The 27,546-nt window shown below is 36.3% G+C and overlaps 1 protein-coding gene across 2 annotated transcripts in view; it reads right to left on the minus strand.

Moving 5' to 3' along the window:
• The window catches only part of LeuRS (Leucyl-tRNA synthetase), a 388,197-nt gene that overhangs the window by 255,931 nt on the left and 104,720 nt on the right, over window positions 1-27,546 (minus strand). For both annotated transcript variants that reach the window (XM_090395982.1, XM_090395980.1), the window contains exon 11: window positions 16,528-16,658. In XM_090395982.1, coding sequence (XP_090252108.1) covers window positions 16,528-16,658 — 131 coding nt within the window. The remainder of the gene's footprint in view (window positions 1-16,527; window positions 16,659-27,546) is intronic.

Here is a 27,546-nt window from a genome sequence, read left to right on the forward strand (position 1 = left end):
TTGTATACAACTAATTTAGTGTTCCGACTAATTTCTCTCTTATTCCATATGAATTTATTCAATTGACTTCCCACCATACCAGCTTTGCTGATTCTGTTGTCTATTTCTATATTTCATTTACCATCTTCACTAAAAATCGTGCCTAAGTAGTTGAAATGTTTTACTTGTTCCACAGGTTCCCCGTTCACAACACAGTTGACATTTTTAACAATTCTACCTATTTTCATTGTCTTTGTCTTTTTAATGCTGACCTTCATACCATATCTATTATAACAGTTATTCAGTTTAGTCAAGGAATCTTGCAAACTTGTAGCAGATTTATTTAGAAGTATAACATAGTCCGCATAAAGCAAAGAACTGAGATTAACACCTCCAATTTTGATATCAGGTTTAATACCACTTTCCTTCATAATGTAATCCATATAGATAATGAATAAGACAGGGGATAATGTACATCCCTGTCTGATACCACATTTAACATTAAATCGATTTCCTGTACTTCCTTCAATTCTAACTGCTGACTTACAACTCAAATAATGACTAAGTATTGCTTGATATAATACCCCATTCACACCATATAACTGTAGCGTATTGAATAGCTTCTCTCTTGGCACCTTGTCATATGCCTTTTCCAGATCGACAAAACTTAAATATAGATCTTTGTTATATTCCAATGCTTTCTCAACTATTTGTCAAAAAGTGAAGATCTCATCCTGACAGCCTCTATTTGGCCTGAATCCAGCTTGTTCTTCACCAAGTTTTTCTTCCACAATTCTTCTCAACCGTTTCTCAAGTATACTTGCAAATATCTTGCCAGGAACACTCATAGGGAAATACTTATGTAATTCTCACATTCAGTTTTATTTCTCTTTTTATATATGGGTACTATTAGAGCTCTACTCCAATCATCGGGAATTCGTCCCTCTGTCCAGCTTTTCTGAACTATGCAGTGCAGCCACTGTAAGACTTTTAAACCACCATACTTCAGCATTTCTGGTCGAATATCATCTACTCCTGCTGACTTTCCACATTTCAAGCCATTGATGGCTTTTTCTATTTCAAGTATGACTATGTATTGCTGACTGTATGCCTCTTGAGCGTTTTTTTTACCACTGTGCTATCACTGCTTGTTTCATTTAGCAATTTTTCAAAGTAATTACTCCATACTTCAAGGATATCTTCTTCTCCTTTTTTAATGTCACCTTTATCATCTCTAACTCCTTTTACAGCATTCTTTCCTTCATTTCTAAGCTTCTTCAACAACTTCCAGAATATTTTGCCACCTTCTTGATATTTATTTTCTATGTTCTTGCCAAAGTCCTCCCATGACCTTTGTTTAGCTAGTTTTACACGTGTTTCACTTTCTTACGTTTGTCTCTGTATTCTCCAAAAACAAAAGCTGACTTATTTGCCAGGAACTTTTGATATGCATTCTTCTTTTCCTTCACTGCCTCTTTAACTTCCTGTGTCCACCATGGAGTTCTGATTTTTCTATCCTTACAGACTACCTCACCACATGCCTCTCTGGCTGAATCAATCAGGGTTTTCTTAGAGGCTTGCCACTGAATCTCCAAGGTTTGGTTCCTGTTCTCAAACTCTTTCATTTTTTCTTCAATAAGCTTTGTGTATTTTAGTCTAGAGTTCAAATTTGAGAGCTGCTCAACTTTTTTTCGCTTTAAAACTTTCTTATGTTATTCTTTTCAATATGAAATTCAATTTTATCCTGCTCAAGACTAAATAGTGATCACTTCCAATTTCAAATCCTCTGTACACTCTGGTGTCCTGCACCAGGGAGAAAACATCACTATCAACTATAATATAGTCAATGAGACTTTTCTTATTCCTTGCTTCTTCTTCTCTCCATGTGAATTTGTGCACATTTTTATGTTGGAACATGGTGTTAGTAATAACCAGTCCATGTCCTGAGCAGAAATTACAACAGATATTTGCCATTATTATTAGCTTTGCTCTTTTCTCCAAATTTTCCCAAAATATTTTTGTATGTCTGACAATCATTTCCTACTCTGCTAGTTAGATCCCCAACCAGGACCAAACTTTTCCTTTTTCATTGTGTCAGTTGCTTTTTCTTAAGCATCAAAAAATTCCTCCACTTCTACCTTAGTAGAACCTTCTTTGGGACCATAAGCACAAATAAGTCTCATTGTCTAATTCCCCATTGTGATATTAGCCCACATCACTCTACTTGAGAATGCTATGGCTACTCTTTCTTTTCCTTGATTGTCATTTCCTGAATATAACATTTTGTATTTATTGCTCACCAGTTTTTGTCTTTTTTGTTTCAGTCACCCCTATTATGTCGATCTGGTACTTATCTAATTGCTCAGCTAGCTCCATTTCTTTGCCATTCAGTCTCTTATGTTGATAGTACCGATCTTTAACTCTGGTGATGTTGAGTTGAGTTGTGCTTTCAGATTTGTTCCAGTAGCTGACTTTTCGCTGTTCACCCTGGTTCCCTGGCGAAAACAATGGAGGCCTTGTTTAACTGGGCGACACCCCAGCCAGCATAAAATTTTGTCAGCTAAATCCCAAATTGCCAGCCCATCCTCGTTCGTTCAGTATCCAGGTAGATACCCAACAGGATGCACCACGAGAAGGTGAAGATTGGACATTAGGTCAAAAGCCCTGGTCGGTTCTCTGCATTCCTTTAAAGGCTATGTCATCATCATCATCATCATCAAATTCCTGCCATGTACCCTCAAGGGGTGTACAGGATATGACAGTACTACATGAAAAAATTACATCATTACTAACTTCCTATCTACAATTTTCCTCCAAATCAGTCTGTTACTTGTCAAGACTCCAACATTATCAGATCTTATATTTCTATCGTCTAAGGCACTTTGTACCGTATCAATCCACCTATATCTTGGTCTTCCTCTGGGTCGTTTTCCTGCCAACCTGGCAGAGAACACTTGTTTTGCTAATCTTTCCTCTCCCATTCTATTTAAGTGACCATACCATCTGAGATTAGCTCTGCTAACACATTCCTGGATGCTGACAATGTCAAGTTCTTTCCTAATATCCTCATTTTTAATATGATATTGCCATTGATGCCATCTGTTCACGCCTCTAATCTTTCTCAGGACTCTCATATCTGCGGTCTCTAGTCTTTGGTCAAGTGTTTTACTTCTGACCCAGCTCTCAGATCCATAAGTTAAAATTGGTTTGAACACAGTTTTGTATACAGCTAATTTAGTGTTCCGCCTAATTTCTTTCTTATTCCATATGAATTTATTCACTTGACTTCCCACGATACCAGCTTTGCTGATTCTGTTGTCTATTTCTATGTTTAGTTTACCATCTTCAGTAAAAATTGTGCCCAAGTAGCTAAAATGTTTTACTTGTTCCACAGGTTCTCCATTCACAACACAGTTGACATTTTCAATGATTCTGCCTATTTTCATTGTCTTTGTCTTTTTATTGCTAACCTTCATACCATATCTATTACAACAGCTATTCAATTTAGTCAGAGAATCTTGCAGACTTGTAGCGGATTTATTTAGAAGTATAACATCATCCGCATAAAGCAAAGAGCTGACATTAACATCTCCAATTTTGATATCAGGTTTAATACCACATTCCTTCATAATGTGATCCATATAGATAATGAATAACAGAGGGGATAATGTACATCCTTGTCTAACACCAGATTTAACATTAAACCATCTTCCTGTACTTCCTTCAATTCTAACTGCTGACTCACAACTCAAATACAGACTAAGTATTGCTTGATATAATGCCCCATTGACACCATATAACTGCAGCATATTGAATAGCTTCTCTCTTGGCACCTTGTCATATGCCTTTTCCAAATCAACAAAACTTAAATACAGATCTTTGTTATATTCCCATGCTTTCTCGACTATTTGTCGTAAAGTGAAGATCTGATCCTGACAGCCTCTATTTGGCCTGAATCCAGCTTGTTCTTCACCAAGCTTTTCTCCACAATTCTTCTCAACCGTTTCTCAAGTATACTTGCATAGATCTTGCCAGGAACACTCAGTAGGGAAATACCTCTGTAATTCTCACATTCAGTTTTATTTCCCTTTTTATATATGGGTACTATGAGAGCTCTACTCCAATCATCAGGAATTCGTCCCTCTGTCCAGGCTTTCTGAACTATGCAGTGCAGCCACTGTAAGACTCTTATACCACCATACTTCAGCATTTCTGGTCGAATATCATCTACTCCTCCTGCCTTTCCACATTTCAAGCCTTTGATGGCTTTTTCTACTTCAAGTATGGATATGTATTCCTGACTGCATGTCTGGTCATTGTTTTTTATCACTGTGCTGTCATCACTGCTTGTTTCATTTAGCAGTTTTTCAAAGTAATTACTCCATACTTCAAGGATATCTTTTTCTCCTGTTTTCATTTCACCTTTATCATCTCTAATTCCTTTTACAGCACTCTTTCCTCCATTCCTAAGCTTCTTCAACAACCTCCAGAATATTTTGCCACCTTCTTGATATTTATTTTCTATATTCTTGCCAAAGTCCTCCCATGACTTTTGTTTAGCTAGTTTTACACACTGTTTAGCTTTCTTACATTTGTCTCTGTATTCTGTAAGAGTAAAAGCTGACTTATTTGCCAGGAACTTTTGATATGCTTTCTTCTTTTCCTTCACTGCCTCTTTAACTTCCTGTGTCCTCCAGGGAGTTCTGATTTTTTTATCTTTGCACACAACCTCACCACATGCCTCTCTGACAGAATCAATCAATGTTTCCTTCAGTTTGCCACTGAATACTCCAAGGTTTGATTCCTGTTCTCAAACTCTTTCATTTTCTTTTCAATAATATTTCTGTATTTTAGTCTACAGTTTACATCTGAGAGCTGCTCAACTTTTATTCGCTTTAAAACTTTCTTACATGTTATTCTTTTCAATATGAAATTCAATTTTATCCTGCTCAAGACTAAATAGTGATCACTTCCAATTTCAAATCCTCTGTACACTCTGGTGTCCTGCACCAGGGAGAAAACATCACTATCAACAATAACATAGTCAATGAGACTTTTCTTATTCCTAGCCTCTTCTCTCCATGTGAATTTGTGCACATTTTTATGTTGGAACATGGTGTTAGTAATAACCAGTCCATGTCCTGAGCAGAAATCCAACAGATATTTGCCATTATTATTAGCTTTGCTCTTTTCTCCAAATTTTCCCAAAATATTTTTGTATGTCTCACAATCATTTCCTACTCTACTATTTAGATCCCCAACAAGGACCAACTTTTCCTTTTTCATTGTGTCAGTTGCTTTTTCTAAAGCCTCAAAAAATTCCTCCACTTCTACCTTAGTAGAGCCTTCTGTGGGACCATAGGCACAAATAAGTCTCATTGTCCAGTTCCCCATTTGGATATTTGCCCACATTACTCTACTTGAGACTGACTGCCATTCAAGAAGATTAGCCTCGTATTTTGTGTTGAATACTATGACTACTCCTTCTTTTCCTTGATTGTTATTGCCTGAATATAACATTTTGTATTTATTGCTCAGAAAGATCTCACCAGTTTTGGTCTTTTTTGTTTCAGTCACCCCTATTATGTCGATCTGGTACTTAACTAATTCCTCAGCTAACTCCATTTCTTTGCCATTCAGGCTTCTTACGTTGATAGTACCGATCTTTAACTCTGGTGATGTTGAGTTGGGGTTTGTTTTCAGATTTGTTCCAGTAGCTGACTTTTCGCTGTTCGCCCTGGTTTCCTGGCAAATGTGGAGGTCTATAATCAGCTTGTGTAATATGAGACTGTGCTAGGGAACTGAAGTGCCTTTGACCAGATTGTTTAAGCCTCAGCTCTGGCTGCAATCGAAGTGGGAGGGAGAAATAGTTCAACTGCATAATGGAGACTAACACTAAAGTAGCAAATTTCCAACCCATCTGTATTTCAGGAGTGGCGGTCAACGTATTGGCAAAGTTGGTTAATGAAAAAATTTAGGAATGGCATACTAAATGGGGGAGGGGGAAGCAACATGTTTTTTATAAAAGGATAGTGATGTGATCCCTTGGTAATTTATTTTTTTATAATAAAGTGACAGCTGAGTTGGATGAAGATTATGGTTACATGGCAATACCGATAGACTCTGAAAAGGCATTTCTGTTACATAGATGACAGTATATGAGGATGGATATAAAGCTGGTGATGTGGATGAGAGGGTGGCTGATGGAGAGATATCAGACAGTAATTTATTCAGGAGTAAAGTCTTGGAAAAGGCCTGTGACTAATGGTGTGCTGCAGAGCTCTGTACTTGAATCAGTTATTTAATATGTACATTAATGATATAGAAATGTTCGGTTGTTGCTGATGACGCAAAATAGTTAATAAAGTTAATAATGTAGAGTTCTTTCCAGGATGATTTAAATAGCATGGCAGTATAGGCAAAGAAGAACGGTAACTAGTTTAATGTAGTAAAATGCATTTGGGGATGAAAAGATTATCAGTTATGTACTACACTGATGAAATTGTACTCCAGTCAACTGTTAGAGAAAGGGATGGATGTTGGTGGATAGGAAGTTGAAATTCAAAAGTTCACAGAATTACCCAATTATTAAAGAACACCTTGATAGGCAGGCAGAGATAAGGAGATAAGAGACAATTAAACTGATTAATGATCCAATACTCACTAATTCACTAAACCCACTCTACAGGTGAACAGTTTCTGCTGCTTGCATTTTCTACAAATACTTCCAAGGTCAATGTTCATCCAAACTGGCATCAATAATTCCTTCACCCTCTAGTAAATCCATTAAGACACTACTCACTACTCCCTCACAGTTCAACTTTAAATGCACAGAAGAAATTATTATTCCCATCCCTTCTACTGCTGCCCTCTGGAACAGTCTCCCATTTTATGTGTTTCCCAGGGAATACAATCTGCAGCTCTTCAAACTACACAAAAATAGCAAGTGTCATAATAACCAATTACTTGACATGTCCATAAAACAAAAAAAGCATGTCAAATATAGTTCAAATATAAACAAATTATCAATATCCATCCAATATTGCAAAATTCAGTCTAAACAAGGTATATAAATATATTAAATGAACATAAAAATAGAAATATTTAATAGCATTCACCTTTTTCCCCTTAGATTTATCAAGTAGTACATCTCCAATATGTTCTTTAACCTCCTTCAACTCCTCTTCATTCTCTTCAGGTAGAACTGGTGGAAATCCAAATTCTTCCATTTCCCATTTCAGAAGTAACATTATTACTTGCTATTAATGAGGATGAGATGCTGACAAATCTTGGCGAGAGAGAGAGAGAGAGTCGTTCCAATTAAAATTTGGGTGGTGTAGAAGTGCTTCAGCACTCTCTTTAAATAACTGCTCAAACCAAAACCTGAACTGACATAAAAGGCAAGTATTGGACCATAGGATATTGTGGTCAGTGTTCACTCCATGCTGAGCAAGGGCCAGATGTCCAAAGTATGAGTAATAGAGGCACTCACATTGAACTTGGTAAACACCAGGAAGGGAGGGGGGGGGGATTATAGGAAATAAATTATATCTTTTCAGGATCAAGATTAATCAAAAGCAAGGAATTAAAAAACTTAATTCCTTGCTCAACAAAGCGATTAGTCAGGATGAAGACACTATTAAAAAACTGAAGACCCATTTTGGTAGGTGTTCACGTTTTTATGCAAAAATACATAATGAAGGAGTTCCACTCAGACCCATAGTGGACTACATAGACTCCTCCACCTATTGTTTAACCAAATTCCTAGTTCGTCTTTTAAGCTCCCACGCTGGCCACATACAAACCTTCACGAAAAATTCATCAGATTTTCTGACAAAAATAAAAATTTAATTCTTCGACCTACAGACCTCATGATTAGCCTTGATATCCAGTCCTTATTTACTAGTGTACCTCTGGCAGACATCTCCAACTGTTATCAGATGAATTTCCACCTTAGTCAAACTGTTTGACTTTGTCATGCACTCAGGCTATTTCATCTGCAGGAACTAGTTCTACAAAGAGATTGAAGGAAGAACTGCCATGGAAAGTCCCTTATCACCTGCATTTGCTCATTTCTACTTAAAGCATCTTGAAGAATCCCTGTTCTCTTCAATACAACCCCAACCTTCATTGCTCAACAGAACACGTTATTTGCTCTAATTCCCAAGCTCTCCAACAAGAATTGAAAACTATCCAGTGCATCTTACTACAGAATGGTTTCACCTCAAAGAAGTTTAAACAATCTTGAACTCTTACAAGCCCATCACTAAAAACCCTGAACCTGTATGGTGAGTCTTTATCCATATATTGTAGCAATCTTTGAAACGATTGCTAAGATATAATTTAGTTACTTTTTTTTCCCTATCAACAAAATCTCTTCTTGGTTACCATCCACAAAAGATAAACAGCCCCACTCCTCTCTCTCTCTCTTTCTCTCTCTCCATGATGTTTACCAAGTTCAATGTAAGTGCGTTCACTTGCACTTTGGACAAACTGGACATTCTTTTGGGGAAAAAAACTACAAGAACATCAATCTTACATTAAGAACAATAAACCTGAAAAATCTGGCCATGGAGTGGAAATTGGAAAATGATATCATATGGTCCAATACTAGCCTTTTACATCCTTTCTTTATGGTTACACGGTGATCAGCATTCATTTAAAAAAAAATTTTTATGGAATTTATAACCATGTTAAAAAAACTTTTTATTATCCCAACGTTTCGATCTTCACATCAAGATCATCATCTGGAGCGTACATAAATATACGTGACAAGCTGAGTTACATCATTAACTGTAAGCTGGAGAAACAATGATTTGATCACGTTATTCTACTGGCGTGACCTCTGGTGAAAAAAAAAATAAATAAAATAAAATAAAATAAAAAATATTTTTTTTTACATCAAGCTAAATTCTATTTTACAATGACAGGAATAAACATTCTTTTAGATGGTTTTCTTTCAGAAACAATTGGTGTCCTATTTTTAGTATTACAATTCTTATTTTTGATTTACAATACTGGATTTTCTACAGTCCTGTTTATAGTTGTTCTTGGTGAGGAAGGTTGAATATATATACCTTCCATATGTTTGGGATTTTTAGACCATCATTGTTGTTCAGATTGGGGTGGTTGATAATAATCTCACAGGCTTCCTTGAATTTCTGTTCATACCATGTTCTAGTGTGATGTAGACAGCTGGTGGTTTACCAGTCAATTCTGTGAAGGTATTCAAGGGCATGATCAGAAAGGCCAGCTTCACCATAATTATTATATTTAATGTGTTGTTTATGTTCTTTTTGTCTAATAGGAATAGTGCGTCCTGTTTCTCCTATATATGGTATGTTGCAAGTACAATAAATCAGGTATACTCCAGGGTGAGCTAGTGGAGGGAGTGGGTCTTTGGATGAGTTGAGTAAGCTTTTTTAATTTTGCAGGAGGTTTAAAGGTGGCTTTGAGGTTGTACTTTTGTAGTACTCTGTTTATCTTGTCTGATATTCCTTTAATGTAGGGAATGGTTATAGTTTTACTGTAGTCTGGTTTGTCTTTGTTTTTTATTGTGGTTTCGTAGAGAATTTTGTTAATAGGGTTTTGGCTGTATCCGTTTTTTTTTTTTTTTTTGTAAGTTATTACTGATAATTTGAAATTCGTCTTTCAGTGCCTGTTCACTGGAACAGATCGCCTGAGCTCTGTTTTTTAGTGTGTTGATGACACCTAGTTTTTGTGTTGGGTGGTGGTAGGAGTTGCCCGAGGGAAAACGTGTGACAAGTGTATCTAGAAACGGAAGTGTGTTGTGTTTTTCAATTTCAATTTTAAACTGTATGCGTTTGTGTTGTTTGTTTAGGTGGCTAAGGAATGTGTCTAATGTCTGGCAGCCATGGGACCAGATCACAAAAACATCGTTAACATATCTAATCCAGACTTTGCGTTTTAGAGGGGAAAAATCTAGGGCAAGTTGCTCAAAATGTTCCATGTAAAAGTTAGCAATGGGGGGAGGGGGGATAATGGTGAGCCCATGGCTGTGCCTTCTTTTTGTAAGTAGAAGGCATTTTGCCATACAAAACAACCCGACCGTAATACATGCACAAAAAGCACCATGATATCTGGAGGGAATTTGTTTTGTAGGAGAAGGATTGTGTCAGATTGGGACATTCGTAAAGAGGGCAGAGATGTCAAAACTGACTAATAAATTATCTTTTTCTAATGTAATGTCTTTGATGATGTTTATGAAGTGTTGTGTGTTTTTGATATAGGAGGGGGAATGACCTACCAACTCCTTGAGTGTTGCTGTTAATTTTTTGGCTAAGTGATACGTCAGGCTATCAATTTCTTTAATGATAGGTCTTAGCGGGGTGTTTTCTTTGTGAATTTTCAGTAGCCCGTAAATTCTTGGGGAGCACGCGTAGTGAGGAAAAAACAGTTTTTTTTACTGTATCTTCAGGCCATGTGGTAATTGACTTAAGTAGTTTCTCTGTTTTGTTTTTTGATCTGTTAGTTGGGTTGTAGTTCACAAAGAAAACACCCCGCTAAGCCCTATCGTTGAAGGAATTGATAACCCGACATATCGCTTAGCCAAAAAATTAGCAGCAACACTCAAGGAGTTGGTAGGTCATTCCCCCTCCTATATCAAAAACACACAACACTTCGTAATCATCATCAAAGACATTACATTAGAAAAAGATGATTTATTAGTCAGTTTTGACATCTCTGCCCTCTTTACGAATGTCCCAATCAATGACACAATCCTTCTCCTACAGAACAAATTCCCTCCAGATATCACGGTGCTTTTTGCGCATGTATTATGGTTGGGTTATTTTGTATGGCAAAATGCCTTCTACTTACAAAAAGAAGGCACAGCCATGGGCTCGCCGTTATCCCCCCCTCCCCCATTACTCACTTTTACATGGAACATTTTGAGCAACTTGCCCTAGATTTTTCCCCTCTAAAACGCAAAGTCTGGATTAGATATGTTAACGATGTTTTTGCGATTTGGTCCCATGGCTGCCAGACATTAGACACATTCCTTAGCCACCTAAACAAACAACACAAATGCATATAGTTCACAATTGGAATTGAAAAACACAACACACTTCCGTTTCTAGATACACTTGTCACGTCTTCCCTCATTTTGAGCAACTTGCCCTAGATTTTTCCCCTCTAAAACGCAAAGTCTGGATTAGATATGTTAACGATGTTTTTGCGATTTGGTCCCATGGCTGCCAGACATTAGACACATTCCTTAGCCACCTAAACAAACAACACAAATGCATATAGTTCACAATTGGAATTGAAAAACACAACACACTTCCGTTTCTAGATACACTTGTCACATCTTCCCTCAGGCAATCTTTCCTTCACTGTTTACCAAAAACCGACACATACGGGACAATATATACACATAAACTCCTACCACCACCCAACGCAAAAACTAGGTGTCATCAACCCGCTAAAAAACAGAGCTCAGACAATCTGTTCCAGTGAACAGGCACTGAAAGACGAATTTCAAATTATTAGTAATAACTTACAAAAAAAAAAAAAAAAACAGATACAGCCAAAACACTATTAACAAAATTCTCTACAAAACCACAATAAAAAACAAAGACAAACCAGACTACAGTAAAACTATAACCATTCCCTACATTAAAGGAATATTAGACAAAATAAACAGCGTACTACAAAAGTACAACCTCAAAGCCACCTTTAAACCTCCTGCAAAATTAAAAAGCTTACTCAACTCATCCAAAGACCCACTCCCTCCACTAGCTCACCCTGGAGTATACCGGATTTATTGTACTTGCAACATACCATATATAGGAGAAACAGGACGAGCTATTCGTATTAGACAAAAAAGAACATAAACGACACATTAAATATAATAATTATGGTGAAGCTGGCCTTTCTGATCATGCCCTGAATACCTTACACAGAATTGACTGGAAAACCACCAGCTGTCTACATCACACTAGAACATGGTATGAACGGAAATTCGAGGAAGCCTGTGAGATTATTATCAACTACCCCAATCTGAACAACAATGATGGTCTAAAAATCCCAAACATATGGAAGGTATATATTCGACCTTCCTCACCAAGAACAACTATAAACAGAACTGTAGAAATCCAGTATTGTAAATCAAAAATAAGAATTGTAATACTAAAAATAGGACACCAATTGTTTCTGAAAGAAAACCATCTAAAAGAATGTTTATTCCTGTAAAATAGAATTTAGCTTGATATAAAAAAAATTATTTTTTATTTTATTTTATTTTTTTTTTCACCAGAGGTCTAACATGTGATCAAATCATTGTTTCTCCAGCTTACAGTTAATGATGTAACTCAGCTTGTCCTGTATATTTATATACGCTCCAGATGATGATCTTGATGTGAAGATCGAAACGTTGAGATAATAAAAAAATTTTTTTAAACACGGTTGTAAATTCCATAAAATTTTTAATATGAAAGCCTTTTACATCAGTGGTTTAGGTTTCAGCAGTTATTCAAAGAGAATGCTGAAGCACTTCTAACACTGCCCAATTTAAATCAGAATGACTGCCTCTATTGCAAAGATATGGGAGAGTCTCAACCTCATAAATGGCAAGCAATAATGTTTCCCTCCATTTTAATTTTAATTGTTATTATTTTTTTTTAAATACAATGCTATGTCATTTCATTATGTAATTAAATTTAATTTGATTGCAAATCACTTAATTTTAAATCTAGGACTTCATTGTAATCTTATTTATTGCACCCACCCACTAGGGTGCATCCAAGAAGTGGATCAGTTCTGTAAATAGGATTAACATTCTTTGTTGTAGCTTCACATTGTGATCATGCTAATGCACTGATGATGACCAGTTTCTGGTTGAAATATTTGCGCTAATCAAATTACTACATTCTTGTGAATGTGTGTGCATAATAATTGTGATAGTGGCAAAAGTTCCATTAAAAATTTGTACAACCATTCTGTTTTTCTAGTTAAATTATTGTTGTATTCCATATTTTTACAATTTGATCAATACATTACTGAATAGAGTTAGAGATAGCACATCCTTGTCTTACACCTTGATTAATTTCAAGGTTGAAATATTTGTGCTAATCAAATTACTACATTCTTGTGAATGTGTGTGTGCATAATAATTGTGATAGTGGCAAAAGTTCCATTAAAAATTTGTACAACCATTCTGTTTTTCTAGTTAAATTATTGTTGTATTCCATATTTTTACAATTTGATCAATACATTACACTGAATAGAGTTAGAGATAGTACATCCTTGTCTTACACCTTGATTAATTTCAGTCTGTTCTGTTAATTTATTACCTAATTCTACCCACTGTTGTGTTTTTATATAACCTCTGTATGTTTTGTACTAAATGTAATGCTAGGAGTATTAGGAACAAGAAGGAAGAGTTTTTGCCATGGTTGGCACTTCCAGACCACAGGTTATTGGAATTAGTGAAACATGGCTGACTGTAGATGATATAGCTAGTGGGATTGAATGTGATGGGTATAGTGTGTTCAGGAATGACAGGGAGAATAAAATGGGGGGAGGAGTATTGTTGATGATAGCTGATGAGCTACAGCCAAGGAGAATAGAAGTTGAATTGCAGGATAGAGAAAAGAGCACATTTGAGGCCATTTGGTGTGAGATTGTGGCTAGCAGAACTAAATATACAATTGGGTGCTGCTATAGACCAGGTGATGGAAAAGATGGTGGTGACAGTATGCACAAGCAAATAGAAGAAATGAGTGGAAGGAGGGTGATTATTATGGGAGATTTCAACTATGGTCGCATTGATTGGAGTGAGGAGAGAACACACGGGAGGAAGGAATGAGATTTTATGCGGTTATTAAGGGATAACTATCTGTGACAGCATGTAATGGAAAATACTAGGGGAAATACTTGCTAGTAATTACATATGAGGATTTGGTTGTAACAAATATGACATTGCCACCAATCAGTGAGAGTGATCATAGGGTCTTGACTTGGGAGGTGGCTAAAGGTGTAGAGTTTTCAATTAAGACAGGGTACATGTGGAATTATCGGGCTGGAAAGTATGACAAGCTTAGGAGTTTGATTGGTTCAGTGCCATGGCATGTACAACTGAAAGGACTAGAAGTCGATAGTGCATGGGAGGTAGTTAAGAAGTTTGCATGAAGCAATGGCTGACTGTATACCTAGAGTCCGAATAATAAATCAACTAGAGGTTAAATGGATGAATAACACCATTAAGCTTGAGCTGCAAAAAAAGAAACAACTATGGAGGGAATTTAAGGAGAAAGGTAACAGACAGGCACACGAACGGTATAAAGCGCAGGCCAGAAGGGTAACGAGTGTGGTAAGAAAAGCAAAAAAGGATTATGAAAGAACATTGGCCATGCAGGCTAAAGAGAATCCTAAACAGTTTTTTAGATATGTAGCAAGTAAAAGGAAAAATGTACATGGCAGAATGATTTTAAAGAATGCCGATGGTAGGGAGGTGAATGAATCAGTTGATATAGTTGAGTTACTGAGTGAGCACTTTGCTAGAATATATCATCCAGGTGGTGACATTGCAGAAACGAATGTACCAGTAGATTATACGGGAATTGTGGTGAATGAAGCAGAGGTGAGTAGTCTATTGCATAACCTCAATGTCAATACATCTGTGGGATTGCATGGTATACCAGCTCGTGTTGTACGAGAAGCAGCTAAAGAATTGTCAGTACCCTTGACCATTTTGTTTAATTTGAGTCTCAGGTCTGAGTTAGTCCCGATGGGGGTGGAAAGAGGGGGAAAATAGTTCCACTGCATAAAGGTGGTTCCAAGACTGCTGTTGTAAATTACCAACCAATTAGCATATCAGGAATCATTGTCAAGGTCTTAGAGAAATTAGTCAAGAAAAGAATACAGGATTGGATAGATGAAAATGGGATATTGTATGGGGGACAACATGGTTTTGTGAAGGGTAGATCATGCCTCAGTAACTTGCTCACGTTTTATAACACAGTGACGGCTGAACTGGATAGGGGTAATGGGTTTACAGTAATACTACTGGACCTTGCCAAGGCTTTTGATAGGATACCACATAAAACCTTAATCAGTAAACTGGAGCAGATGGGGATAGATATAGGGTTGGTGAGATGGATAGGAGTGTGGTTGAAGGAGAGATACCAGAGAGTGGTTTATTCAGGAGTGGAGTCTAAAAGACGGCTTGTGACTAGTGGAGTGCCACAGAGCTCTGTTCTTGGACCACTGCTTTTCAATTTGTTCATCAATGATATAGGAAAGGATTTGAGAGGAAGTGTTCACTTGTTTGCTGATGATGCAAAGTTGGGTAGAGCAATTATGAGTGCACAGGATGTCAAAATTTTACAGGATGATTTGGATAGTTTGGAGGACTGGGCTAGGAAAAATGGATGTCAATTTAATGTGGCAAAGTGTAAGGTTATGCACTTTGGGGTGAAAAGAATAGCAGCAGTATATCGCATTGGTGGAACCGTACTCCAGGAGATTGATGAGGCCAGGGATTTGGGAGTGTTGGTGGATAGGGAATTGAAGTTTAGGAAGCACATTGCAAAAGTGACTAAAACAGCTCACCAAATCACTTGGCTTCTGAAAAATACTTTAACATGCAGAGACAAACAAGTTGTTGTTCCTCTGTATCGAGCCTTGATAAGACCCCATCTGGACTACTGTGCCCAGTTATGGGCACCAGGGTTTCTTCGTGATGGGGAGGAAGTGGAAAGGATCCAGAGACGAGTGACCAAGATGATAGAAGGTCTGTGGAATGAACCTTATGAGAATAGGTTGAAGATTTGTGGGTTGCAGAAATTGGTCGATAGGCGAAGGAGGGGTGATATGATTGAGACATTCAAATTACTGAAGGGGTTTCTATAAGATTGATCCAGAAGATATTTTTGAAAATATGACTGGTGGTGGGAGGACTAGGGGCCATGAATGGAAGCTGAGCAAGAGCGTGGTTGACAAGGATGTTAAAGCTAGGTTTTTTGCTTGGAGAGTAGTGAATGAGTGGAATAAGCTTCCAGAGTCTGTTGTGGGTGCTACGACCGTGAATGAGTTCAAGGCAAGTTATGATAGATACTGTGTGAATGTTGAATAGTTGTTCTTGACATGATGTTAGGGCCTCCCTCGATGAGTCTGCCGACTCCTTGGAGTTGCCCGGAACAATAATAATAATAATAATAATAATATTCTTCTGTTTTCATCATATTCCACAAATTTTCTCTATGAATTTTATCAAAAGTTTTCCCATAATCTATAAAGGCTAAAAGTATCTCTAAATTAAACATTCATCTTTTTTGGTAATTTGTTTCAGACAAAAACATTATCTACACGTCCTTCTATGTGTAAAATTGCTTTGGTCTTCTGTGCGTAGACTGCTTGCAATATAAATGAATACTTCTAAGATACACTTAATTGAGATATTTTTCAAATCCTTTCTGACTTTTGCAACAGAAATGGTTAGTAGGTAACGTGACTAAGTGATAATACTATCACCAGTATCAATGAATAATGAAATGGATAACAAAAATTATCAGAGCAACTACTTACAGGTTCAAAGGGGATTACCATATCATCAGTAATGCCATACTTTTTCCTAAATTCTAGTTTTTTTTTAAGATCTCTCAGTGCAGCAAAATCATCAGGAGAATCAGAGGGTACACTTGTAACTACTCCAGTTCCTAATAATATAAAGTGCACAAAAATTTAATTTCAAGTTCATTGTTTATATATATATATTGGGGGGGGGGGGAATAAAAATAGCATGAATCACAATTATATGTATGTACAAACACACACACACACACATATACATACACAGTCATCCCTCAACTTACGTCCTCTCGAAAATACATCTGTGATCCTATAAGGGAATAAACATTTTCGACTATACTTTTGAACAAGACACAAGCAAGCGTAAAATAAAAAGGTTTCTATTTAGCAACAATGCATCATGCATGGTGGCAACAGCACAGTCAAAGGCAACCGGCACGTATCTTCAACAGTTCCTCTGTTGATTTGTGTTTGAGAAATAGGTTATTTGTGTATTTATCGTTAAATATTTCGCGATATTTTATGCAGCTTGGCCCCTACATGCCCAATCAAAATACCTAATGAAGAATTACAGAAAAAGAGGTGAACAATTGATCTTGAAATGAACTTGCAAGTTATAAAGCAACATTGGTAAGCCCATCATTGTGATCGCACATGACTTTGGATGTTCTTAATGGTGACAACCATTTTGAAAAATAAGGATAAAATCATAGAGGCTATGAAAGGATCTGCTTTCATTAAATTGATGATAGTGACGAAGCAACTACAAGGTCTTATCAGTGATATGGAAAAGTTACTTGCATCATGGATAGAGGATCTGAACCAAAAGTGCATACTCCTTAACTATGACCATAACCGCTAAGGCACTAAGTCTCCTCAACATGTTGATGGAGAAAACAGGGCCCGATTACGACTATAAATTCAACACTTCTTCTGGTTTGTTCATGAGATTCAAGCAGCGTTTTGCGTTGCATAATGTGAAAATGCATGGTGAATCTGCTAGTGCCAATGAGAAGGCTGCCAAGGAGTTTGTGGAGAAATTGAATAAAATCATCTGCCACAGCAAATATTAATATGGATGAGTCCTCCTTGTTTTGAAAAAAAAAAAAAAAAAAAAAGCCATAGTGGACATTCATCCACAAAAAGCTAAAATCTATGTCTGGTTTCAAAGACCATATTATGATTCTGTTAGGGGTAATGTGGCTGGCTATAAACTGAAATCATTTGTGATATGGCACAGTGAGAATACACGAGCCTTCAAAAATATTAGGAAGTATACTCTTCCGTTTTATTATTGGAGCAATAAGAAGCTGTGGATGACTCAAAAACTGTTTGAGGACACTATAATCAATGGTTATGCAAGTGAAATGGAAAGCTATTGTGTTAAAGAAAATGTTGAATTTAATAAAGAGCTAATAATTTAAGTAATAGTTGAATTTAATATTTTATTAATTCTTGATAATGCTCCAGGTCATCCACCTTACATCGGTGATTTTTGCTCGCAAGATCAAGGTCATGTTTCTTCCTCCAAACACTACTTCACTGATCCAAATGATGGATCAGAGAGTTCTTACAGTATTTAAGGCTTATTATCTATGGAGAACTTTTTCACAAGCCATTTCTGTCATTGAAGGAAATGATCAGATTCTCATGAAATTCTGGAAAGCTTTCAATATTTATCATTCTATTAAAAATATTGCTGTGGCTTGGGACGAAGTGACCTCTCAACGAATGAGTGGCATTTGGAAAAAGACATTAAAAAGGTTTGTGCACGATTTTGGAAGTTTTGAAAAAAATTAAGACCTTTGTAAATTGAGTGAAGAAATAGTGCACCTAGAAAACAATCTGAATCTAGAAGTGCTGACGACTTTATTCAACTCATAGAAAGTGCCCCTGAAGAATTGGTCGAACTGAAGGAACAACATGTTGCAGAAGAGGAAGAATGAGAAAAGGAAGAAGGAAAAGAAAAACAAGAAGAGGTAGTTAAACAATTCAGAGTGAAGGGTCATGCAGAAATGTTCTCTGCAGTTAGCGATGTTCTCAAAATGGCTGACGACATTGGAGTCCATGTCATTTTAATTTTCATTAAAAATTAAAATGACAGTATACTTACTACAGTTAAGTCCCTAACCCCTATAACTCTGTTCATTTAATGTATCGACTTATGTATTGCCGGATGGAACGGAACCTTGACATAAGTCGAGGGATGACTGTACGTAGTTATTTTTTTCTACTACAGTATATACTTAATTCCATTTTAAGATACAAAGTTCTTATATAGCAAACACTGGCACGCAGACACAAGAAGTTTAATAACACTCTTATATCAAATATATATATATATATATATTTTTTTTTTTCTGGATATTTTTGATTCACTTTTATATTATATACAGCTATTTCTTTCTACTACTGTATATACTTAATTTCATTTTGAGATCCAACGATATAGCAAACACCAACACACAGATACAAGAAGTTTAATAACTATTAAATCAAACATTTAGAGTTGAATATAACAGATCACTGTTAATAAAGAGACAATTCAGCAAAGTAGAACAACAACAATGGATTTCAATACTAGTAATACAGTACAGTATATAGTGAGATATTATAAATTATAACTAATAAGGATAAGATGCTCCCAAATTTTAGGTAACAAAAAAAGCATTGTGGTCAGCATCAACTCAATGCTGTGCTAGAGCAGATTTCTCAGGCTTATTAGACAGAAAGTCCTGTCCGTTTGTCCAAAGTAAAAAGAGATATCAATCATAATGAACATCATAAACACCTTGGAGGGACAGCAGAAACTGTTAATTTTTGGTGGAGGGTAACAGAGAAGACAGTTTGCTGACAGGAAAAAATATGGCACTAAATTATATTTCTGAAGGATCACTGAATTTTGTTCTAAGATTCCATAAATATAAGGAATTGGAACTCTCTGTACAGATTCATGGGTCTTAGGAAGAGGCCTGTAAGAGTCAAGGATGTGCTTCAGATTTCTTGACCAAAATAAAAGACTCATCCTTACGGCCTACTGATATCATGGTTCAGTTTTGACATGCAATCCTTATTTATGAAAACACTGTACCTCTTGCAGAAACTTTCAGTTATGAACACGGGCATTTCCTTCAGACACAGTCCAACTGTTTGATTTTGTCATTCATTTATGCTATCTTTCCATGTGGAGCCCTCTTTCTCTTCTCCTGCCTCACCCAATTTTTACATTGGGAAACTAAAAGTTTTCAATATAACCTCATGGGTCATTCCAGTATATTGTGTGAATGATGTTTTCATATACTCATTCCCTGAAGAAGCTGTACTCTCATTCCTAATGAAAATCAACAGCTCATCTCATATGTGGCGAGCTGTTGGACCTTTCTGATATCTCTCTCTGTCACATTCCTCACAAGCATCCATGTGAGGAATGTGAATCTGTCAGATTTAAGGTGACCAGCTGCATACTCTAGGGATTAGTTCTTGGACCACTATTAATGTTTAATCTATACATTAATGATACTGGAAAGGGGCTGACTGGAGATCTTCAGTTGTTTGTTGATGATGCAGAGCAATCAGAGATGCTACTGATATAAAGTATTTACAGGGTGATTTGTATAGGCTAGAAGTGTGGACAAAGGACAATGGTTGTCAATTCAATGTCAGTAAATGTAAAGTAATGCACTTAGGCATGGTATGATATCCAACAGAATATTTTATTAGTGGGATTATGCTTGGAGTAATTGACAAGGTTAGAGATCTTGAAGTTATGATTGACAGAAAGTTGAAGTTGAAAAGTCACACAACAAAATGTAAATGTAAAGTAATGCACTTAGGCATGGTATGATATCCAACAGAATATTTTATTAGTGGGATTATGCTTGGAGTAATTGACAAGGTTAGAGATCTTGAAGTTATGATTGATAGAAAGTTGAAGTTGAAAAGTCACACAACAAAAAATTGCAAATACAATTCAGGGGATAGTTGCAATGCAGAAACAAACAAACACAGACCTGGAAGTTTCTTTTGCTTCTTTACAAAGCACTGATATGACCACAGCTGACTACTGTGTGTTGATTTAGTCCCCTAGGTTCCAATGGGATAAAGAAGCTGGAAAAAGGCTGCAAAGAAAAGTTACATAGATGATATTGGGGTTATGGAATGTGAATTATGAGGATAGCTTGAAAGTATGTGGACTGCAGATACTGCCAGACAGAAGAAAGAAGGATGATATAATAAAGTTCTATAAACTTCTGAGAGGGTGTTATAGGATATCAGTTGATAACATTTTTCATTCTATGAAAGGTGGCAAGAGGACAAGGGACATCCATGGTAGTTAAGTTTGCATGCAGTTAAGAATGGGATGAGAACTATATTTTTCTCTCATAGAACCTGAGTGAGTGGAACAGTTTGCCTGTTGAAGTGTGATAGTTGGTGTGGGTAATATATGGCCTCCCTTGAGTACTTGACTTCATGGAGGCCTAATAATAATATCAACTTCGCTACTGAGATAGAAAAGGATAAAAAATTAATCTTGGAACCCACCTCCCCCATGCTCTTTCTTGTATAAAGAACACTTCTGTTTATTGTAAACCTACTTTCAGCCATTATACAGAGCAGTAAGATTCAGCATATCAACCTCAAAAAATGGGCATCGACAAAATTTTGCTGATCAGAGCACATGTTGTTTGCTTCAACCCACACAATTCCAAATCACAAACTACAACTTGACAGCATTTAATGTATTATGCAGCAAAAGAGGTGTCTCACCACAGGCAATTCAGCCATTCTTGACTCTTTCACATCTATTCCCAACAAAGAACCCTACCCTAAGAACCTGTACAAAGCGTTCCAATTTTTATGTTGCCAGAATCATCATCATCATCAAATTCCTGCCATGTACGCTCAAGAGGTGCACAGGATATGATAGTATCCTGTGCACCTATATGACAGGATATGATAGTACTACACAAAAAAATTTACATCATCACTAATGTCCTATCTACAGTTTTCCTCCAAATCAGTCTGTTACTTGTCAAGACTCCAACATTATCAGATCTTATATTTCTATCGTCTAAGGCACTTTGTACCGTATCAATCCACCTATATCTTGGTCTTCCTCTGGGTCGTTTTGCTGCCAAACTGGCAGAGAACACTTGTTTTGCTAATCTTTCTCCCCCCCCCATTCTGTTTAAGTGACCATACCACTTGAGATTAGCTCTGCTAATGCATTCCTGGATGCAGACAATGTCAAGTTCTTTCCTAATATCCTTGTTTTTAATATGATATTGCCATTGATGCCATCTGATCTCGCCTATAATCTTTCTCAGGACTCTCATATCTGCAGTCTCTAGTCTTTGGTCAAGCGTTTTACTTCTGACCCAGCTCTCAGATCCATAAGTTAAAACTGGTTTGAATACTGTCTTGTATACAGCTAATTTAGTGTTCCGACTAATTTCTCTCTTATCCCTATGAATTTATTCAATTGACTTCCCACCATACCAGCTTTGCTGATTCTGTTGTCTATTTCTATAATGAATTTACTATCTTCACTAAAAATCGTGCCTAAGTAGCTGAAATGTTTTACTTGTTCCACAGGTTCTCCATTCACAACACAGTTGACATTTGCAATGATTCTGCCTATTTTCATTGTCTTTGTCTTTTCATTGCTGACCTTCATACCATATCTATTACAAAAGTTATTCAATTTAGACAGAGAATCTTGCAGACTTGTAGCGGATTTATTTAGAAGTATAACATCTTCCGCAAAAAGCAAAGAGCTGACATTAACATCTCCAATTTTGATATCATGTTTAATGCCACTTTCCTTCATAATGTAATCCATATAGATAATGAATAACAGAGGAGATAATGTACATCCATGTCTCACACCAGATTTAACATTAAACCAGAATCCTGTACTTCCTTCAATTCTAACTGCTGACTTACAACTCAAATAAAGACTAAGTATTGCTTGATATAATGCCCCATTGACACCATATAACCGTAGCGTATTGAATAGCTTCTCTCTTGGCACCTTGTCATATGCCTTATCCAAATCGACAAAACTTAAATACAGATTTTTGTTAAATTCCCATGCTTTCTCGACTATTTGTCATAAAGTGAAGATCTGATCCTGACAGCCTCTATTTGGTCTGAATCCAGCTTGTTATTCACCCAGCTTTTCTTCCACAATTCTTCTCAATCTTTTCTCAAGTATTCTTGCATAGATCTTCCCAGGGACACCATCATCATCATCATCAAATTCCTGCCATGTACCCTCAAGGGGTGTACAGGATATGACAGTACTACATGAAAAAATTACATCATTACTAACTTCCTATCTACAGTTTTCCTCCAAATCAGTCTGTTACTTGTCAAGACTCCAACATTATCAGATCTTATATTTCTATCGTCTAAGGCACTTTGTACCGTATCAATCCACCTATATCTTGGTCTTCCTCTGGGTCGTTTTGCTGCCAAACTGGCAGAGAACACTTGTTTTGCTAATCTTTCTCCCCCCCCCATTCTGTTTAAGTGACCATACCACTTGAGATTAGCTCTGCTAATGCATTCCTGGATGCAGACAATGTCAAGTTCTTTCCTAATATCCTTGTTTTTAATATGATATTGCCATTGATGCCATCTGATCTCGCCTATAATCTTTCTCAGGACTCTCATATCTGCAGTCTCTAGTCTTTGGTCAAGCGTTTTACTTCTGACCCAGCTCTCAGATCCATAAGTTAAAACTGGTTTGAATACTGTCTTGTATACAGCTAATTTAGTGTTCCGACTAATTTCTCTCTTATTCCCTATGAATTTATTCAATTGACTTCCCACCATACCAGCTTTGCTGATTCTGTTGTCTATTTCTATAATGAATTTACTATCTTCACTAAAAATCGTGCCTAAGTAGCTGAAATGTTTTACTTGTTCCACAGGTTCTCCATTCACAACACAGTTGACATTTGCAATGATTCTGCCTATTTTCATTGTCTTTGTCTTTTCATTGCTGACCTTCATACCATATCTATTACAAAAGTTATTCAATTTAGACAGAGAATCTTGCAGACTTGTAGCGGATTTATTTAGAAGTATAACATCTTCCGCAAAAAGCAAAGAGCTGACATTAACATCTCCAATTTTGATATCATGTTTAATGCCACTTTCCTTCATAATGTAATCCATATAGATAATGAATAACAGAGGAGATAATGTACATCCATGTCTCACACCAGATTTAACATTAAACCAGAATCCTGTACTTCCTTCAATTCTAACTGCTGACTTACAACTCAAATAAAGACTAAGTATTGCTTGATATAATGCCCCATTGACACCATATAACCGTAGCGTATTGAATAGCTTCTCTCTTGGCACCTTGTCATATGCCTTATCCAAATCGACAAAACTTAAATACAGATTTTTGTTAAATTCCCATGCTTTCTCGACTATTTGTCATAAAGTGAAGATCTGATCCTGACAGCCTCTATTTGGTCTGAATCCAGCTTGTTATTCACCCAGCTTTTCTTCCACAATTCTTCTCAATCTTTTCTCAAGTATTCTTGCATAGATCTTCCCAGGGACACCATCATCATCATCATCAAATTCCTGCCATGTACCCTCAAGGGGTGTACAGGATATGACAGTACTACATGAAAAAATTACATCATTACTAACTTCCTATCTACAATTTTACTCCGAATCAGTCTGTTACTTGTCAAGACTCCAATATTATCAGATCTTATATTTCTATCATCTAAGGCACTTTGTACCGTATCAATCCACCTATATCTTGGTCTTCCTCTAGGTCGTTTTCCTGCCAACCTGGCAGAGAACACTTGTTTTGCTAATCCAAGGGATTAATAAATGTCCCAGGAACACTTAGTAGGAAAATACTTCTGTAATTCTCACATTCAGTTTTATTTCCCTTTATATATATGAGTACTATTAGAGCACTACTCCAATCATCGGGAATTTGTCCCTCTGTCCAGACTTTCTGAACTGTGCAGTGCAGCCACTGTAAGACTTTTATACCACCATACTTCAGCATTTCTGGTTGAATATCATCTACTCCTGCTGCCTTTCCACATATTACACCTTTGATGGCTTTTTCTACTTCAAGTATGGATATGTATTCCTGACTGCATGCCTGGTCAGTGTTTTTTACCACTATGCTGTCATCACTGCTTGTTTCATTTAGCAGTTTTTCAAAGTAATTACTCCATACTTCAAGGATATCTTTTTCTTCTATTTTCATGTCACCTTTATCATCTCTAACTCCTTTTACAGAACTCTTTCCTCCATTCCTAAGCTTCTTCAACAACCTCCAGAATATTTTACCACCTTCTTGATATTTATTTTCTATATTCTTGGCAAAGTCCTCCTATGACTTTTGTTTAGCTAGTTTTACACAGTGTTTCACATTCTTGCATTTGTCTCTGTATTCTCTAAGAGCACAAGCTGACTTATTTGCCAGGAACATTTGATATGCTTTCATCTTTTCCTTCACTGCCTCTTTAATTTCCTGTGTCCAACATGGACTTCTAATTTTTCTATCCCTGCAGACAACTTCACCACATGCCTCTATAGCTGAATCAATAAGGGCTTTCTTTAAGGCTTGCCACTGAATCTCCAAGGTTTGATTCCGTTCTCAAACTCTTTCATTTTTTCTTCAATAATCTTTGTGTATTTTAGTCTACAGTTCACATCTGAGAGCTGCTCAACTTTTATTCGCTTTAAAACTTTCTTACATGTTATTCTTCTCAATATGAAATTCAATTTTATCCTGCTCAAGACTAAATAGTGATCACTTCCAATTTCAAATCCTCTGTACACTCTGGTGTCCTGCACCAGGGAGAAAACATCACTATCAACAATAACATAGTCAATGAGACTTTTCTTATTCCTTGCTTCTTCTCTCCATGTGAATTTGTGCACATTTTTATGTTGGAATATGGTCTTAGTAATAACCAGTCCATGTCCTGAGCAGAAATCCAACAGATATTTACCATTATTATTAGCTTTGCTCTTTTCTCCAAATTTTCCCAAAATATTTTTGTATGTCTCACAATCATTTCCTACTCTGCTAGTTAGATCCCCAACAAGGATCAAACTTTTCCTTTTTCATTGTGTCAGTAGCTTTCTCTAGAGCCTCAAAAAATTACTCCACTTCTACCTTAGTAGAACCTTCTGTGGGACCATAGGCACAAATAAGTCTCATTGTCCAGTTCCCCATTCTCATATTTGCCCACATTACTCTACTTGAGACTGACTGCCATTCAAGAAGATTAGCCTCATATTTTGTGTTGAATACTATGGCTACTCCTTCTTTTCCTTGGTTGTCATTGCCTGAATATAACATTTTGTATTTATTGCTCTGGGGAATAGAGTGGAACATCCACTCTATTCCCCAGATTTGGCTCCCTCTGACTTCTATCTCTTCTCAAAACTAAAACTCTTCTTCACTAATCAGGGTTTTTCTTCAAATCAAGAGGTGATTGCAGCTGTAGAGGGGTATTTTGCAGATCTTACTGGGAACCACTGCAGGGACGGGATAATGGCACTGGAGCATTGCTGGAATAAATGTATTAGTCTTAAGGGAGATTATGTTAAAAAATAAAAATAATTTTGAAATCATAAATTCGTTTTTTCATTGTTAGGCCGAGAACTTTTCAGACGACCCTCGTATAACATCAATTATAAATGTTAGGTAACAAATTGGGAATTATTTATTTCTTCATAGGTATTGTATCGTATGAATGCTCAAGAATATGTTGTAGTTGGATAAACTAAAAAAATTAACAGAACTGGTTTTGTAGTGAGTAATGGTGGGAAAAACAATGTAAATTACCAGACTGTCAGCAACTGCTACAAGCAGGTACCATTTATTAAAACCAACTAGAGTTTCTGCCTATCCTCATTTACAGTGGTTTCCCCTTCATTTTATGATGAATTTTGCCAAATAATTAGAAGGATTATGTCTCTGCAGTATTGTTATAGTTACAAAGATGAGAACACTGCAATGTGTATTAATTATGGTCTAAGATTAAAATAATGAATGAATCAGAACTGAAATTAAGTTAAACTTAAAAATGGCTAATGTGTCTACAAGAGTTACATTTCACAATAATATATTTGCATAACTTAATCTCTATGTATCTCCAGAAATGATTTATAAAACTTAGAAACAGCTAAATAATTAATCGTAAAATTTACTTAATAACAAAATGAGCAACGCAAGTATACCATACAAAAATCAAAAGAAATATAAAACTGGAGGAAAATTCACATAAAAAAAAGTTTATTAATATTATTAACTTTTAATTACTTTTGATTATGCCAACCATGGTATTTCAAATACTGAAATAATACAAAAATATTGCACAGCTGCTTTGCTCATGTACAAATAAACAACCTAGAATCTCTAAAGAACCCAATTAAATGAGTGTGCAGTGCAAAGAATATGCAGAGCCTATCAGAATTATGCCTCTTTCCAAGCATTTATGTTGTGGGGAGAAGTGTGTATGGGAGTCACAAGATGTATCTCCAAGAATTAAATAGGAGAAAATCACAACTGTCCTTGGGCTAAGGCCTTTTTTTTTTTTTAACCAGTTTTACTCAAACCTTCATCTTTCACACTCACCTGAATGCTAAAGAAAGAACATATAATGTAAATGCATGACACAGTCTGAGAGTCATATTCATCATATGAATATGACATCAGTAACAATGAGATTTTTTATCCACAGCAAAAAATTTGTGACCTTCTAAATTAATGCTAACTTACTTTAAGTGCTTACTTACTATGCAGTTGTGATAAATGTCTGTATTTATGTTTGGCATTGATGGTATAAGAAGCAAGGCCTGCACTTTCTGATTCCAAAAATCTGATGTAATCTTTATGTTCGATTCTAATTATAGAACAATGGCCAGTCTATCCAAAGTAGGAAAGATAATAAGAACAGGGTATTTGATAAACACCAGGCAAGAATAGAAGTGATAAGTGATGATAGGCAG

The sequence above is a fragment of the Typopeltis vanoorti genome, chromosome 7 (genome assembly GCF_054136105.1).
Source record: "Typopeltis vanoorti isolate ZY-2024b chromosome 7, IOZ_Tvanoo_1.0, whole genome shotgun sequence".
Lineage (NCBI taxonomy): Eukaryota > Metazoa > Arthropoda > Arachnida > Uropygi > Thelyphonidae > Typopeltis > Typopeltis vanoorti.